At 53.8% G+C, this 18,088-nt stretch overlaps 1 protein-coding gene across 1 annotated transcript; it reads right to left on the bottom strand.

Moving 5' to 3' along the window:
- Nucleotides 1-51: 51 nt before the first annotated feature.
- Nucleotides 52-16,693, bottom strand: PLEKHG6 (pleckstrin homology and RhoGEF domain containing G6). Its single transcript, XM_042945596.1, has 16 exons — nucleotides 16,679-16,693; nucleotides 15,227-15,432; nucleotides 13,748-13,903; nucleotides 13,009-13,173; nucleotides 12,561-12,656; nucleotides 12,220-12,270; nucleotides 11,712-11,861; nucleotides 10,421-10,531; nucleotides 10,117-10,266; nucleotides 9,768-9,905; nucleotides 9,351-9,470; nucleotides 8,858-8,990; nucleotides 8,622-8,737; nucleotides 1,954-2,099; nucleotides 594-1,289; nucleotides 52-396 (listed from the first exon to the last, which is right to left on the bottom strand). Exons 2-16 carry the CDS (start codon nucleotides 15,362-15,364, stop codon nucleotides 387-389), a joined length of 2,376 nt encoding a protein of 791 aa, XP_042801530.1. The 5' UTR covers nucleotides 15,365-15,432; nucleotides 16,679-16,693; the 3' UTR covers nucleotides 52-386.
- Nucleotides 16,694-18,088: the final 1,395 nt, after the last annotated feature.

Here is an 18,088-nt window from a genome sequence, read left to right as displayed (position 1 = left end):
AGACTGCGATCCTGATGGCGGTGGGCTGGGAAAAGCCCTGAGCTTGGGCCAGGTACCCCACCACCATGATCCCAACTGACAAAGGAGCAGCCTGTGCTCACTCTCTGACCCCTTCCTCATCAGGTTCTCTTTCTTCCCACCCTTATCTAGTAATGACCAGGCGGTCATTTTTATGTACAACTTTATGTGGGGCTCTGGTATGTCTATGATACAAAAATGTACAGCACTTGATCCCAAAGCCCTCAGAGCAGGAAGGGCATGGTGCCCGGGCCAGGCTTCTTATTGGGAAGTGTGGTCCTTGAGGTAGAGTCCAGGGGTGGGGTGGTGACCAGCACTCGTGGGGAGAGATTTCCTCCGGGAGAAATGCCAAAGGTCCTGAGTGTTCCTCACACCTCTCTGAAAAGAAAGGAGGTGGGTGTTAGGCAAAGTCAGATGTGGGGTGAAGAGTGAGGCTAAGTACCCTTCCTTGCCATGGCCCCTGCTCCAGTATTACCCTCCTTCTATACTCTGTCCCCACTGACATCTTTGGTACCCCTCTCACTCCATACTGGCTTCTCCACCCCCTCCCAAGCCACTTTCCCTTCAGCACTTACGATGTGGACAGGGGGGTGTCCAGCTGAATGATGTGGGGCCCACGCATTCTCCGCAGTTGGACCCGGGTCAGCTTCTGAGGCCTGTTGTTCCTCCGAGGCTCGGGGATGCCCTCAATCCTCTGGCTGGCCAGTTCTTCCCGGATCTCTCTGAGCATGTCCTCAGCCCGGAGAGGGCGAGGGGAGCGGGTGCAGTCAGGTCTCAGGAAGAGGGGCCCTTCTTCTTCATCCCCTGAGGATTCCCAGGGGCTTTCCCCAGCAGAGTCAGTGTGGGTTGGGGATGCGGGGAGCTGTCCCCGAAGTTGGGCCCTATGCAGCGTTTCTGCTACCACATTCCCATCTACTGAGGTCCCGTCTTCTTCTTCAGACCAGGTTGGTGGATCTCGCCTGGGAAGGCTGCTTCCTCTTCGGATACCGTCCCCTGGCAGTTCAGGGGCGCTTTGGCGTTGGGGGGCTTGGGGGTTGGGAGGTTGAGGGCGCAAAGGAACATCTCGGAGGTCCAGGGTGGAGAAGGTGAGACGAGGGTCACGCCGAAGGGCCTGTGGGCGTAGACGGCTCACAGAATGGGGCCCCTTGGGGGAGCCTGGGATCAGGGTCCCATAGCCAGAGTCTGAAGTATCATCTGGTACCAACAGAGGCTCTTCATCCACGTCTTCTGTCACCACCAGCTGGGGGATGACGGTTGAGAACTCTGGAGTCCTACAATTTATAGGAAGAGTAAATGGTCAGATTCGGGTGCTGAGGGGTCAAGTTCAAGTCCAGGAATTTTCCCTTGATCTTCTTATCCAGAAACAGCCCCTCCTCCAAACTTACTTCGGTACCACCTTTATTTACACTGCACGATTATTTTCTCATCTTGCTGGCTAGACTGTAAGCTCCTCTAAGGTATTTTAGCCACAGCAACTGGCCCAGGACCTTGTACCAAGCAGGTGCTTAGCTATCTGCTGAAGGGTTCCTGAGCTCCCCTGAGGCAATCCCCCAATGATGGATCTTTCTTCTCCTTAACCATGCTGCTGAACAGATGTGTTCCTGTGAACGAACCTCTCGCCCTCTCTGGGGATTTGGACTCACTGGATCCTTGCAGCTGCGACATTCTGCAAATCCCATACTGGCTCTCACTCTCCATCCCTGGCCTGGGGAGCCTGCTCCTCAAGGAGCTTGCATCTCTTGTGTCTGTTTCTGTCACCCTGGCAACTGTTGACTAGTGCCAACCTGTTCCACTCTAACCGGTAGCCTGGGTTCCTCTATTTCCAATGTCCCCAGAAGCTGTGTTGCCACTTCTCTGCTGCGTGGGTTCCTCTCCCCTCTCTCCCTGCCTGCAGCCCCCCTACTTTGAGAGACTTGTGGTCCCTGTGGGTCTTACCTCCCCTCTGCGCTGCTCTGAGAGTCCTCCGGGGAAGGTGAGGAGGGCCTGGTGCATGGGGCCTCCCGGTCCTGGTCCCGATAGAGAGCTAGGAGCTCCCTCTTCTGTTGGACATACTCCTCTGTCTTCAGCTTTTGCAGGGTGATCTGGGGTGGGCATACTTTCATTAAGAGCTCTCATTTATTGAGACTTGCTGTATGTCACCCATGTGCTAAGTGCTTTACATACATATTATTTCATTTAATCTTCACAGATTATGACTATATTATGAAGGCTATGAGGCAGATATTATTTGTTACTCCTACTTTACTAGGGAAAAATGGAGACTCGGTATAAGTAACTGCCAAGGTCATGGGGCAAAAGAGAGTGGGATGGCGCCAGGAATTGAACCCTCCAACTGGCTCTGGGGGTGGGTGAGGTGAACAGAAGACCCCCTTTCCTGCTTGTGCGGTTCTTCCTGCTTCTTATGCCCCCTTGTTAAGCCCTCTATCCAATCTCTTCCCCCCTTCAGGAAGCCCTCCCTGATATATGGTGATGGTGGTATAAGTGTTCTAAATGGTGGTGGGCCCTCAAATTACTCCTTCTCCTGCTGCCATGGTGGGCAGGGTCAGGCTTTGTCCTCTGCTGTCCTTCAGAGATGAAAGCAAGACCGTCCCAAGAGGAATGGAGGAGGATACACTGTATTTTCTGTCTTCTTCCCTCAATATTTTCACACAGGTGCCCTCAGAACAAAATAGTGACATCTGAGAAGCACCTTACAGGGCACCTCCACATGCCTGTGATCATTTGATACACACCATCACCCTGTAGGTTGGAAAGCATGGATATTAGCCCATTTTACAGATGAGAAAACAAGACTTAGAGAGACAAAGGGACTTGCTCAAGTCCCATGAGAAGAGAAGCAGAACTGGGACTGGGCCTTCTCTTTGAGTCCTGGTCAGGAACTACATTGACTTTCAAGGGCAGCCTTAAAGGGCAGAGTTGCTAAAGGACATTTGCTTGGGGAGGGGGAGGGAAGGCAGCAGAACCCACAGACAGGTTGAAGGCACAGGCTGGTCAAAGGGAGGTCCTGGTGGCAGCTGCGGGCAGTGCTGGTATCAGTACTCACTGGTATGGCCATATCATTGTTAAAATATTGGAGTCCTTCCATGCTGGTAACCAAAGGGCTGCTGTCCAAGCCTCCTGCCTCCTTTCCCTAGGACTGGTAACCCCATCCTTCAAGATCCAGTGATAACATGTGGCACAGCAGGGGACCTCTAGCACACTCCCAAGCTCCCAAGATGCTCCACTCTAATTGGATGATGGCCATGCCATACTGGTGGTTAAATATTTTGATTATCTCTCCAGCTTAGGTATCTGAACCAGCAACTCTTGGACACCTGGACCTTCCCAAAGCCTCTCCAGAAACACGGGGGTAGCTGGTTCAGGACAATAGACATGTTGGAGAAATGGATGAACAGGGATAGGAAAATGACATCAGGTTTTTATTGCAAGTTTCCTTTCTCTGGCTCTCCAGTCCCTTAGTCCTGTGAGTGACAAAGCAGTGCAAAGATTCTTAGCAGTCTCATAAGACTAGTCAGTTGGCCAAAGCAAGGGATGATGGTACCTGGGTGCAGAGAACCAGCACAACAGGGCCAGGTCCTGTGACCTCCTCCCTCATCTCCAACGTGGGACGGAACAAGAAGCAAGGATGCTGGGTGGGGTTGTTCTTGGGGCCAGGGTGGAGTGGAGCAGCCTGCTTGTTGGGCTGAGATGACCTGCCCTTGGCTCCACATGACCCAAGTTCAATGGAGTGTTTGGGAAGTCCAGGATAGGATGGTGTGGGGAAGGAAAGAACTGGGAGGAAGGGGTGGGGTTCGTAAGGAACATCTAATACAAGTATCTCCACTAACATGCCCCTGGCAGTTGCCCCTGGCCCAACCCTAGGAAAAAGCAGGGAGGGAGGGGACCTGAGGCATCAGGGAATGGGGCTGTTTGAAGTCCCCCCCCAGACACCCCAAAGCTTCTCCAGCAACCCTGGGAGGATCTTCTCAGCTTGGGTAAGAGGAGAATCAAGTTGGGAAGGGAAGAGGAAATCGGTGCCTGAGCCAAAATGTGGCTCCTCTACAAAGCTGAGAAGAGGAAGGGAGGGCTCCCCCAGCATGATTCTTCTTTCTTTGCCCTGGTGGAAGACATAAGCCTTGAGAGGAAACACCTCTTCTCCCCACTGCCTCTGGGGTTGCTCCTAGATTCATCTGCTCCTCCCAAAGTTCCCCAAGTGGACTAACACAGATCTCTCAAAGTGCCCACAAACTCTGAGCAGCTGTGAGGCCTTTCCCTAGTCAGCACCTAGCCCCGCCCAGGCGCCACTGATCACCTCCTTCTTCTAATGATAATTACAAACATTTATGGAGCGCCCATTAAGTGCTGGGCCTCGTGCCAAGCAGCAACAATAATTGTCCCATCTCTCCTACATGATTGTGCCCACTATCACTGCAATTCCCCAGATGGGGACTGGGCTTGGAGAGATGACATAACCCCTGCAAGAACACAGATAACAGGTGAGAGCTGGGCTCTGGCTATTACCTTAGCAGCCTGCTTCAGCCTCCTGCCATTCATTTTTTGACCTCTGTCTCTGACAGCTTTTTCTGTTCCTGTCACTGGTTCCTTTTTCCTCTTCCCAGTCCCTAATCATGGGCATTTCCCAGGATTTAGTCTGTCTTCCCTAGAGAAGCTAATTTTTTTTTTTTTTTCCCTAAAAGTTTAAGCTGCCCTGGCTAGAGCTGCAGGGAATAAATCTACATCTACATTTCTGTGAGGGGGAGAAAGCAACAGTCCCACCCTTGGGTGGTTGCTCTATCAAGGGGACCAATAGATATTCCACTGCCTTTATCAGTTTACAAAGGCTGATAGCAGTAGAGAGAAGTTTTCTTTAAGAATTCAGCGTGAAACAATAGCAGGACAAACTAATTTCAGTTTCAGTGTTCTTTGTTTTGCTAAGGAAGGCCAGGGAGCTTGTGCACTGCTTGGTTATGTATCAGAAGTGACCTCCTTTCCTCTGTTAGCCAGGAGTGAGACTGCCCGAGGTAAATTAGTTTGAATAAAATCCCAATAGTTTGTAGTGGTCCCTTGGGGGTTCTAAAGGGAGGCGGGAGGGGGGTGTCATTTGGGGACTGAGAACCAAAGGAAGAAGACAGAATTCTGACAGTGGGGTGGTGAAGGAAAGGGCCTCCTGTGAGGGCCCCCCACCTGGTGCCTTAGGGAACCCTGTGGCTTGTTTTAGGTATTCAAGGAAGTGGCAGTCCTACAGGGTCCTACAGGGTTGTAAGACACAAGATCTTGAGGTTCCGTCTTTAATTCTTATTTCATGCCTTTTTTTTAATGGCAAAATCCTCATATTTACTTTCTATTCTCCTAATTCATGGTTTTTAATACACTATTTAAACAGAGACTAAGTTCTGGATTTTCTTTTCTTAAATAAGCTCTCCACATTATGATATGATAGTATAGATAAGATTTCAGGAAGAATGCTTAAAATTATTTAAAGAGCAAGACTATTTTCACACATTTTCAAAAGTTCCAGAAGCCTTAACTACCTAATGTGCCAAGGACAAATCATTACTATCTATTCATTAAAGCAAGCCCTATGAGAACCACTAATTTGATTTTAACTGTAAAAATAATGAGGTTGCATTCTTTAGAAACAGTCTACATTAAGATTTCTTGCTTTGTTCAAAATGCCCTTTTTTTTTGGTAATTGAAGTATAATTGACATAACATTATATCACCTTCAGGTGTGCAGTGTAATGATTCAACATTTGTATAATGAAATAATCACCTTGGTAAGTCTAGTTAACATCTGTCACCATACGTTTCACAAAAAAATTTTTTTTCTCTTGTGTTAACTAACAACTTTTAAGATCTACTCTCTTAGCAATTTTCATAGTTCATCCCTTGTCCCCACCTGAACCCCAGGGCTGTGTTCTATACTTCCCAGAGTCCCTAAGGTATGTCCACTTGCCTAGCCCCCACCGAATCACTTTCAAAGTGCTTCTGTTTAAAACTTACTACTGCTCTAGACCCACCCCTCCCAGGAAGCAACAACCAACCCAACAGGTTTCTCTCTTTGTATTGATTTCATTTCACACAGAGGGGGCTGCCAAAGCTGTCTTTCAAAGGGGAAATCATCCTTTGTCCTCCCTAATCTGTGACCTGCATTCGGGTGCATTTACCTAGAGCTGGTAGCATGCTGCCTTGCTTAATCAGAATGACTTCTTGGGGCACCTGGGTGGCTCAATTGGTTAAGTGTCCAACTTCGGCTCAGGTCATGATCTCACGGTTGGTGAGTTCGAGCCCTGCCATCAGGCTTTATGCTGACAGTGTGGAGCCTGGAGCCTGCTTCAGATTCTGTGTCTCCTCTCTCTGCCCCTCCCCTGCTTGTGCTCTGTCTCTCCTTGTCTATCAAAAATAAATAAAAATGTAAAAAAAATATTTAAAAAAAGAATGATTTTTTGGGCTCCTCTCTATGAGGCAAGGACTGCCATTATTTATGTCCATTTTGCAGGTGAAGAAATGGAAACTCAGCAGACCACATAACTCACCTAAGGCCACCCAGCTAGGAAGAGGTAGAACTGGTGTCTGAACCTGGAGTTTCTTGCATTCAATATAGGTATTTATTTATTTATTTATTTATTTTTAATTTTTTTAACGCTTATTTTTGAGACAGAGACAGAGCATGAACGGGGGAGGGGCAGAGAGAGAGGGAGACACAGAATCCGAAGCAAGCTCCAGGCTCTGAGCCATCAGCCCAGAGCCCGACGCGGGGCTCGAACTCATGGACCACGAGATCGTCACCTGAGCTGAAGTCGGACGCTTAACCGACTGAGCCACCCAGGCGCCCCTCAATATAGGTTTTTAATCACAGTCTCCCAAAGGCTTCTCTTCCTTCTCTAGCTCCTTTCTCTAACCTGCCCCCCTCCAACTTTTCCCCCTTTTTTGCAACATGTCCCTAAGAATATGACACTAAACCTCAATATTTCACACTCAAACTAGTACAGTAAATCTCCTGCCACCAATCTCTCTTGCCTCCAGCCCACCTATCACACTGCCAGCTATCAATTCAAGATGAACACACTGATTTCACCGTGGCATTCCCTTGCTCAAGAATCTATGGTGGCTCTCTCTTGTCAACCCAATTCAATTCAACCTTGTCCCGTCTGCCCTCTTCTGTAGCTTTTGGGGTCCTGTAAAACCTGGCCTCTCCTCACTTGTTCACATAAACCCTTGGCTCAGACTTAGACAGATGTGGTCACTGTCCCCAAAATAATCCAACCCAGTTTCTCCCTTGATTCTTTTGTTCCTGGTCTTCCCTGTCCTTAAAAGGCCAATTCAAATCTTTACTTTTTGGCCATTCTGCTCCTATGGTGGGTTGAATAGAGGCTCCAGAAAGATAGTCTAGGTCCTCACCCCCAGAACCTGTAAATGTGACCTTACTTGGAAGAGGGGTCTTTGCAGATGTGTAAAGATCTTCAGTTAAGGATCTCAAGATGAGATTATCCTGGATTTAGGGTGTCTGTATAAGGACAGGAAAGGGAGATTTGTACACAGAGACAGACCGAGAGGAAGACCACATGAAGACAGAGGCAGAGACCGGAGTGAGGCAGTCATGAGCTAAGGAACACCAGAAGCTACCAGAAGCTGGAAGAGGCGACCAACATCTGGCCTCCAGAACGGTGAGACAATGTTTCTGTTGCTTTAAGCCATTAAGTTTATGGTAACTAGTACAGCTCCATTTGGATCTTTTGAATTCCTCTAGCTTTTATCGCATGAATCTGCCCTGTTAAACACCTTCTCTCGATCCTTGTCATCGATAGGACAAAGTTCAAGTTCCTTAGCATAGCACCCAGTAGTAGACATGAGCTGGTAGTACCTACCCCCTGGCCTCTCTGCCACTATGCCTGCTCTGTCCTGGTAATATCAACTATGAGGCCAGTGGTTTTCTCAACACACACACAGTTTCATGTTTCCCACATTTGCACAATCTGCTTCTCCATCTGGAATAACTTTCCTTCCCATCCTTGTTCTCCTCACGAACTCCTAGATATCCCCCCAAACAGGGCTCAGACAATAGCCTCTCTGTGAAAGTATCTCAGCAGACCTCCCTCTGCAATGTCCCCTTTCCCAACCAACACACCAGACAGAATGAATTACTCCCTTCTTGGTCATAGTTCCATTCTGTGCTTTCTATTATCTGTACACTAATATAATTTGTACACTAATGGAACATAGTTCCATTCTATGTTTCCATTATTTGTACACTAATTTGTCCAGCTAGGCTGCAGTGCATATTCCGGGGGGAGGGGGGGAGTGGTGTTTTATTCTTTTCTGATTCCCTAGCACCCAGCAAGTGCTCCGTTAATGTTGAACGGAAGATGAAGTTCAGAAGATCGTGGTTTCAGGGTACAAAAGCCTTTAGGGGACGCTGTCTTGGGCTCTCCCAGTGACTGGCACAGTAGCTGGCCAAAGGCTTTCTTTCATGCTCTTGTCAAGGCTGTGTCTCCCTCCTGAGGGCCCGAACCAGACTGAACCTGCATCCACCTCAGCCTCTTTCTCTTCCTCCCTCCCTCTTGTGCTCCCTTTTCTGACCTCTGAGGGCCCCTCCCCGCTCTCTACTCCTGGCTTTCACATACCTGGGCCTCCTGGGTCTTCTCTAGCCACCGGGCACGGTCTGCAGCATTAGGACAGTGCACAACGAGGGCACTGGAGACGCACTGGAATTCAGTGAGATGGATCACCAGGAAGCTGTCTGGGTAGAGGAGGTGAAGGTCTGCTCAAGGGCTAGACCATATTTGATCCCCATCCTGACTGCTCCTTCCCCTTGCCAAGAGGAAAGGAGAAGGAAAGTGTCCCCTCAGGAGAGACATACTAGGGTCTCGGAGTGGTCGGCACACAAGCTTCTCCAGCATGAGTGGGGGACGGATAACCTTGGCTTTGTCTGCCTTGCGTTGGGGCTTGGTCACCAGCAGCACATCAGAGAAGAGGAACAGGTGCACATCCAGCTGGGAGGCAGGTGTCAGAGAGAGACAAGGGTCAGCTGGAGCAGGGGAAGGGTGGCACATGGACTGGGGCTCCTGCATGGTGTGCGTGCATGGGTACACATGTGCACAAGGGACAGAACTGTGGAACGCTAGAGCTGGAAGGGGTGTCACTTTGGTCCCATCTCTTGTCTTACAGGCTGATTCAGGGGCATACAGACAAGCAGAGCTTAGCCACAGCACGTCCCCTTCTCAACACACACAGACACACAAACATCTCTTTGCCCAATTCCAGCTTTTCTGACTCTTATCCTGTGTCCTGGCACCCCTCCCTTCTCTTCAGTCTACCTGCCGTCTTCTCCAGTCTTCCCGGTAGCCCCTCACCTTCCCTTCTCGCCCCTCCTTCACTCGCACGGGTCCCTCCAGCAGCAGCTGCCTGGTGTGCTCGGGAGCGACCCCCACCACGGGCGACATCAGGTCCAGGGTGCAGAATGGACGCAGGTTCTGAGGGACACAGCGCGGAGAGGATCACTGCCTCCCCCTCCCCCTCCCAGCCACCATGGGTCTTTGTTCTATCACCAGCACCTTCTCCCCTCATCCTCGCCTTCTTGGAGGGAGAGGAAGCAGCCAGTAATTCCTTTTCACTCTTTAGAACTCTGACCCTCAGCCCCTCCTCATGGTGAAGGAATGGTAGGCACGGGCCCTCTGTGCCACCTCTGCCCCTTAGCCTCCAGGCCTCTGCTTCATCTTTTTTCCCAGGGACCTTGTTTTGCTGAGCCCCCTTCCCCTGCCCTCCCTCACCTTCTCCACCTCCTCACTGGATGGTTCCAGCACTTCGTAGGGCCCAATGCGTTGGGCTGCAGCCACCAAGCTCTCCTGCTCTTCCCCTTGGCGCACCTGTTTATTGACGTATTGCAGGAATGACTCCACAGCGGCAATCTAGGTGACGGGCGGGATGTGGAAGAAGGAACAGCTCATCTCCTTACCCCGTACATCTCACCCCACCAAAGACAACCCAGGCGGCCGGTCGGTGCCACACTGGCACGTACATATGAGGAAAGAGACCCTTAAGAGCCTTAAGAGTTCCTGGAAATCAGTTCCCACACACCAGCCCCCAGCGCCCAAGGCACGGCCCTGCCAGGCCACATACCATGGCGCTCAGGCCCTCCCGGGCACGTGCCTCAGGGCTCCTCTTAAGCACAGCCTGGAGCAGCAGCGGGTACTTGGTGATGCGCTGGTGGGGCTTGATGAGCAGGTCGCCCAGCATCTGCCTCCCCGAGCGCTTGTGCTTCTCACACCACTGCCAGCAGAGGAGGGCAGGGGGTCAGGAGTCTGAAGGCCCCATGCCGCCCTATTCTAGCGCCGGACTCAGCTTTGGACCCAGCTGGAGATGCTGGATGATCTGGTTGTTTCAGGTCCCCCCCGGCCCCCTTCCCAGGCGCCCTCTCTCCCACCTGCACAAAGGAATGGAAGAGAGGATTGTTGTCTTGCTGTTCCCGGGCGTAAGCCATGGTCTGCTTCACTTGTAGGCAGTATTGGACATAGGGCTGGAACCGCTGGCTGAACTGAGGGGACAGATAGGGGCAGGCAGGGGGAAGGTCATGAAATACAGGCTCCAGCTGCAGAACACGGGGAGCACGGAGGAGAGAGCCTCCCACCGACCCTTAGTCCAGTTGGTGCCAATCCCTACCGTCCATGACGCTCTCCCCCATGACTGCCAGCCCCTCCCTCTGGGTTCCAGGGAGAAACTGAGATGCCAGGAGGCTGACCCATGGCCACTCTCTGAGCTCCCATGCACAGCCCCTACTGTACCCTGCTTCTCTGGACGGACTCTCCTGTCATCAATAATTCAGCTGGAATGTTTTTAGGACACAGCAGGTCTCGTTTCACACAGAGGTGGGTAGTGACCTGAGGCTTGCCCAGAAGCCCTATTCCTATGGAAGGGGGTACCAATGGCTCCCAGGAGACTGTCTCCCCACCTCTGTCCCCTATTCTGGCTCTGCAAGGCCCACATTTTCTTGATTGGGTAACACCGTGGAAGAAAGTCCGACCCCAGGCCCCTTTCTTTCTTTCTTTCTTTTTTTTTTTTTTTAAATTTTTTTAATGTTTTATTTATTCTTGAAAGAGAGACAGAGCATGAGTGAGGGAGGGGCACAGCAAGAGAAGGACACAGAATCTGAAGCAGACTCCAGGCTCTGAGCTGTCAGCACAGAGCCCGACATGGGGCTCAAACTCACAAGCTGTGAGATCATGACCTGAGCCGAAGTCGGACGCACAACTGACTGAGCCACCCAGGTGCCCCAGGGCTCTTGCTTTCTTATTACATTTCTCCATGCTCTGGGTGCCCTGTGGCCTTTTACACCCCCTTGCCCCACCTCCCCACCCCCCAGCCAGTTGCCCAGGGGATGCCTTGCTTCGGCCCCATTCTTCTCGCAGCTGTTTGTCAGAGGCTTTCTGGCCAAGAAGTAAGATTGTATAGTTAAGAGATTCATTGGAACCCTTCTCTGAGATAGCTGCATTTCATTTCAAAAGAGTCACCAAAAGACCAAAGAACTTTTGGGACAGAGGTCGTATCGGTGGAATGAAGGGCAGGAGGTGAGGTGATATTCTGGGGGTGGAGGTGTGCCCTCAGACTCCCCCAACTCCCAGAAGGGTTTGAGTGGCACAGGCTGATCCTGCAGACAGGATCTCTCTGGGCTCTCCCAGGCCCGCCCCAGCCACACGTGGCCCTTCGCCATGCCTCACCGTCAAGAAGCCGTCTTGTAGACTGACAGGGTCCAGAGGCTGGCCTGAGGCTCGAGCCTCCCCCAGGGTGGGCCCCAGCACCTCCTCCCAAAATCTCTTGTGGACTCGAATCAGGCTGGGGACATTTCCAAACAGGGTCTCAGCTGATACCTGGAGGAGGGAGCAGAGCTTAGCCACAAGCCTTGGCAGGTCACTGTCAGGCAGCACTGGCCGTGGACAGGCAAGGAACCATAAGCTTGGATGAAACTTGCGGGGGAGCTGAGAGATGGAAGGGGCTGGAGCTTTCCCTTCTATTTCTCTGGCACATTGGTGCAGCTGTGCTGAGCACCGGAAAAGAGCAGAGGCCAGCCTGCTTGGGGTCGAGAGCAGGAAGGGGACCAGGGAGGGCAGAGGGTGTCCTAGAAAACAGAGAATTTGGACAGCAGCCTGTGGGGCTCTCTGCAAGCCCACTCCCACTCTGTGGGCTCAGGGCTTGGGGTGTGGAGGGTCCTCCAGAGTACGCACTCACCTCGGTCAGGAGCCCCACTCGCTGCAAGTTCAGCAGACCGGCGGCCAGGAGCTGGATGCAGGGAAAGATGAGGGTCTCAGTACCTGACCTCTACCTTTGGGACCCCAGCCTAGTCCTCTGAAGTGTCTCTACCTCCAGATTTACCACTGCTAACCTTCTTCCTAAGATCCCGGGGAGGTCTCCAATGGGGGGGATCTCTCAGCTGCCTGTCCCCCACCCCTACGTTCCTCCCACCCCTTGCCATGGTCCTCCCTTCTTGGCCTGGGGAAATGGGGAACAATGCAAGGGAGATGGGTAAGTGGCTGAGGTGAGGGCCTGGGCTGGAGCTGGGGGCAGCTCACGTCAGTCATGATCTTGAGCTTCCGCACATAGATCAGCTCGGTGGTCAGCAGCTCCCACAGTGCTTCCTGTTGGTGGCAAAGCTCCCGGCTCATCTCCTGGGGTAGGGACAGTGCTGGCTCAGTTGGGGGAATAATGACAAGAACAGCAGCTGTCATCTGTTCAATGCTACTAGATCTACTTCATAGATGACCTTTTAATCCTCAAGTGTGTAGATGATGTTATCCCCATTTGACAGATGAACCAACTGAGGCTGAGAGAGGTTTACAGTCTCGAGCAAGGTCTCACTAGTCAGTGGCAGAACCAGGAGTTGAACCCAGAACAAGATGTGTCCAAATGCTTTCCCCACGTGACCCCACTTCCCAAGGCCTTTCTCTCTTCCAGGGCAGAGGGGAGGTGTATGTGTGCGTCTGTGACACCACAGGGACCAACACTGTGTTCCAGACCTACCTTGTGCTCAGGCACCAGCTCCTTCCAGGACTTCTCAATGACCAGGCAACTGTCAGTGCCCTCTCCTATCTCCCAGTGCTGACGGTCCTCAGGGGGCAGGCGGGGCATCCCAAACATGCTGAATGTATGCAGCCTCATCTCCAGTTGTTGGGCCTTGGGGACTTCCTGGGAGAGCCAAGAAGGGGACCAGTCCTGGCCCTGTCCTGTGCACCCAGACCCCTGGTCTGGGGAGGGCTGCATGTGCGTGTGTGTGTGCGTGTGTGTGTGTGTCTGAGAATGGGAGGTAGCAAGCAGCACTGTCTGTGAGTGGGGACACGGAGGCCTGGGGGACAGGGGTTGACCCCGGCTGGGATTACAGGTGAAAGGGCATCGCTGAAACACGGATGGAGATGTACCTTAGTCTCCAGAAAGGTGCCTGACAGAGGAGTCTGACCTAGGCTCTTTGACCAGAAAGATACTTTGTAGGGCCCTTCTGAGGCAGAACCCTTTAGAGGGACCTTTGGGTGGAGACCAGACAGGACTAGAGAACCAGTGGTCTCAGGCAACATTTTGACATTTGCCTCTAAAATGAACATTTTTATGAGGCAGCATGGTTTGGAGATGCATCCTTGAGAGGGTCTCTGGACAGAACCGGATCCAGCTTCTTGGAGGAGCTGGCCATGCTCTTGGCCCTGACCATCTGTGGAGGACACTATGGCTTGGCTATGAGCATGGGAATGGGAGAAGAGGGGCCCCTCACCTTGAGTTTGGGGGAGTGTGGTGGGCCAGCCCCCAAATGGCCTCCATGCCTTTTCTCATGCTCTGGCTCTCGCAACTTCAGGGGAGACAGGCCTCGGACCTGGCCGGAACCCTTGGCAAAGGGGACGTAGTCTTGGAAGCGTCGGCGACTGGGATCCTGGAGGAGGAGGAGTAGGGTAAGTTCTTAGAGGGGCCTCCCTTTTCCCAGAAGTCCCAGAGTGGTAGTGGGGGCTTGACTCCAGACGGTGTCCCTCACCGCTGCAGGCAGGGCGGGCTCACCTCTCCCCTCAAACCAGTTTGATGTGAGCCACTCCCGCCCTGAGTCACAGCACCTGCTGCCAGGGAGGCCAAGTGGAGCTGGGCAGGGGCATGCCAGCTTGGCTCCCCTAGTGGGCCCAGGGGCAGAAGTGGGGGGCCTACTGTAGAGCAGGCACACAGGCACCTACGCGCCTGGGCTCTAGTGTGTGTGTGTCCCCCAGCAACTGCCCACTCACAGGCGTGCTTCCTGTACCATGGGCTTGCGTTGCACAGTGCATTCTGGGTCCCTCGCAGCTTCCCTCGCATGTGGGGATGAGGGAGCACGCATGTGCGGCCTCCCCCCTCCCCCCCCCCCCCCCAGGGGCATGCAGCCTGTGTCCTTTCCAGTTGGGAGTGGCTGCCCTTCTACATGAGAGATTGAGACCAAACGCCGGCCACACACGTCCTCCCCCCCCCCCCCCCCCCCCCCCCCCCCCCCCGGGGCAGGCCTGGTCACATTCCTTGATCTGCCTGTGGCCTGACTAACACTGCGTACTTCCTAGTCTCCCTTCCTGCCCTCAGCCTGGGAGAGTCCCTAGCCGTCCTCCTTGTCTCCCAGGGCAAAATCCTCTTCCAGTAAGACAGGGGATACCCCAGCTGGGAGCAAAACTGTTCTCAAGGTGACGGGGTAGCTTGGAGGCTGAGGGAAACACTGCTTGGCCTCCACACCCCTTTTCTTGGTCAGCATTTGAGGCAGGCCAGGAGGGCGGAGCAGTGGTGAAGCCCAGGCAGGCCTCCGCACCCCTCCCGCTTGCAGAGTAGGGACATCCAGAACCTTTGCTCTTCCTTCAGTGCTGACTCAGAGGGAGCAGGTCTCAGGGAGCCCACAGGCTCCTCCCAGGTAGAGGCGGGAGTCTGGGAGGTACCAACCCCAAGGGTTGATACATGCCACTCTCCACCGCCCCCCACCCCTCACCTCCATGCCTCAGACCTGTCTAACAGCACCTCTTCTGAGGACCTGGCTTCTCCTGGCTCTCTGCCTCACCTGCCGCATCTGCCTGGGATGGGTGTGGAGTCCTGGGAGTCTGGCCCAACCCTGCCCTCCTCTCCCTCACAAGCCAGGAAAGAAGGTAGGGGTGAGGGACAGGAATAGAGCAGCCCATGAACCTGCAAGAGAGACCTGAAAGCCTTGGTATCCTCCCTCTGCCCCACCCAGGTCACTTTGGGGGCAGCCTGGACTCACCAGCACAGGCCCTCCTCGGGGATAGAGACTGCCAGCAGGATTCTGGGTGGTGGCCCGATGCCGGCCCCCATAAGTCTCAATGCGGGAGGCCACAAGTCCTTGGAGGGGACCATCATCTGGAAGAGCAAAGGTCTGCATCTTTTCTCTCCTGGGTCACCTCGGAAGGGTCATAGCTTCAATGTCCAGGAGAAAAGGGTCCCCTGAGGCTGCACAGAGAAAATAGAGAAATGAAAGGGCCAGCCTTGATCAGTGGGTGGCTCCAGGTTGGAGACCAAGGGACAGAAGAAGGAAAGATGATGGAGTGGGGGAGGAAGGAACAAGAGCTTGTCACTTATTGTGGGGGCATAACTGCCTATCTGTGACACGGTGGAGTTGGGTAGGACCCCACATGCTTGGTGGAAGCCCCCTTGGAGCTATGCCTCCTTCCTCACGTGTATGCACATTTGGGGTACAGGCTCCCTCGTCTGCCTCAAAGGATGCTTGTAGTCCTGAGTAGCTGGGAGCAAGAGCCATAGGCAGGTCCCCAGGCTTCCTGGATGCCCCCTTCCAGTGGGGGTATTTCTTTTGCACCTAGCCACCCACCCCCAGCCCAGGGAAGAGCTGCAGGGAGAACACGGGGTGGCGGGCACTGGACACTGAACCACCTGCCTACTGTTTTTGTACAGCCCGAAAGCTAAGAATGCTTTTCACGTGTTTGAATGGTCGGGAAGAAAAATCAAAAGAAGAATAATATTCCAGGACACATGAAAAGTGTACAAAACTCAAATCTCAAGGTCCCTAAGTAAAGTTTTAGTGGAACACAGCCACATTTATTCCCTTCCAACTGTCTACCACTGCTTTATTGCTAGTTGTGACAGAGAGAGTTCCTATAGGCTTCAAGTCTGAAATACTTACTCTCTGGCCCTTTATTCAAAGTTTGCCTACCCCTGACTGGACCCTCCTGGCAGACAGGGAGGTGAGGGAAGACAGCTAGCAGGCCGCTGGGCTTACAGACAGAGGCAAGGGGCAGGAGGGTATGTTTGGTGCTCCCCAACCTCTGGGAACACCTCCAGAGAGCCGAGCCCAGAGCCAGGTGGGGGGATCCATCTCTTCCCCGTAAACCTGGATAGAGGACCTACCTTTTGAGTGGGCAGGGCCTGGAAGGCAGAGGCCTTCTAGGTAGCTGCTTGTGCCCCTCCAGATGGGCCTGAGGCCCCTGCTCAGCTCCTTACTTTTCTCCGGTTTATGAGCAAGGGAGGAAAACGTTCATTGTCCCCCAGGTCCCCTCCCAACAATCATCTCTTCAAGGGCTGCCTGTCTCTCTCTCTCTCTGTCCCTCTTCCTACCCCCGGACCTTTTCGAGATCTGACGCGGGCTTCCCTTCCCTTCTCGCCCCCGCGCCGCCAGCCTCGGCCCCCCCCCCCCCGCCCCCAGACCGTCCCGCCCCCGTCCGTCCCGCTCGCAGCCGCTCACCTGTGCCCGCAGGTGTCCCGGCGCCCGCCGCCCGCGCCGCCGGCCCCCCGCCCGCGGGGCTCCCGGTCGCCGACGGCTGCTCCGGCAATGCCAGCCCCGCAGCCAGGCCTGGGTCTGGGACCGAGCGGCCCGCGGGACCCGGGCAGCACAGGGCCGGGCCGGGAGGGAAGGTGGAGGGAGAGGGGCGGGGACGCGGGCTGGCACCGCCCTCTCACCGCGGGCTCCGGACCGGCTGTGCCGCGAGGGCACCCGTGGGGCCCCGGGGACGGAGGGTGTCGTGCCAGGGACGCAGCCACCTCTCCCCGGGCCAGGAGAGCTCACTGCGCAGCGCCCCCTCCCCTCCCTCCTTCGCACCCGAACTCACCAGCTACCCGGACTGTGCGCAACCTGGAACCGCGCGCCACCCTCCGGCCCTGCTCTCCCGGCCAGACCCCTGCGAGGCGCCAGAGTAATGAGGCATAAATGCGAGGCTGGGCGTCGCGGCAGGTGGTGAGGGTAAGGACCCAGTGATCTTTGGTGTCCACCTGGCTTTCAGGTGCAGCGAGTGGCCGGCTATCCCCTCCTCTCCCAGCCTTGTCTTCCTCCTTTAACTGGGCAGGGGAGTGGGACTGCCAGTAGAAGGGGTACAGGGGCCCGTGTTCTCTGGCAGAGTCCAAAGTGTGACCCTTATCTCTCACATGCCTGCCCTGGCCATCGGGTCGAAAGCTGTCTCTGGACTTTGCCTTTGCTCCTGGGATGGCACTTGGTGCCCCTCTGAGGCCAGACCCGGCGCTTCTCCCACAACCCAGGACTAGGGGCGGGTGGACAGGGGTATCAGATGGGAACACCCTCACACTTCACTGGCACACAGGCACATCCCAGATTTCACAAGGACCATCCTGGCACCTGCAGCGGCTGCTGACATGGTCACTGTTCCAGCAAGGGCTCTGGCTGGACATTACACGAAAGGACCACATTTTTACATCCCCAAATCGTGACCCATCACCCGGCTGAAGCGCTGGATATTGGATATTAGAAGTGTCCACGGATGCGGGGTCGTTATAATCTTACAATCATGCAGCCAAAGAGCCTGTAGTGGTGGCGGCTGTGCAGTCTTCCTCCCACAGATCAGCTACGCAGCGATGGATACGACTCCTTCCATTTGTAGAACATTCTGAAATTCATGAAACATTTTCAAAAGTATAATTTCATTACATCACTAGGGGAAAGGGTCTCCATTCTTCTCTCCCTTCTGACATATTTTTTTTTAACGTTTATTTATTTTTGAGACAGAGAGAGACAGAGCATGAACGGGGGAGGGTCAGAGAGAGGGAGAGACAGAATCCGAAACAGGCTCCAGGCTCTGAGCGGTCAGCACAGAGCCTGACACGGGTCTCAAACCCACAGACCGCGAGATCGTGACCTGAGCTG

This window comes from Panthera leo, chromosome B4 (genome assembly GCF_018350215.1).
Source record: "Panthera leo isolate Ple1 chromosome B4, P.leo_Ple1_pat1.1, whole genome shotgun sequence".
Taxonomy (NCBI): Eukaryota; Metazoa; Chordata; class Mammalia; order Carnivora; family Felidae; genus Panthera; species Panthera leo.
This window is presented reverse-complemented; position numbering and strand designations above follow the sequence as displayed.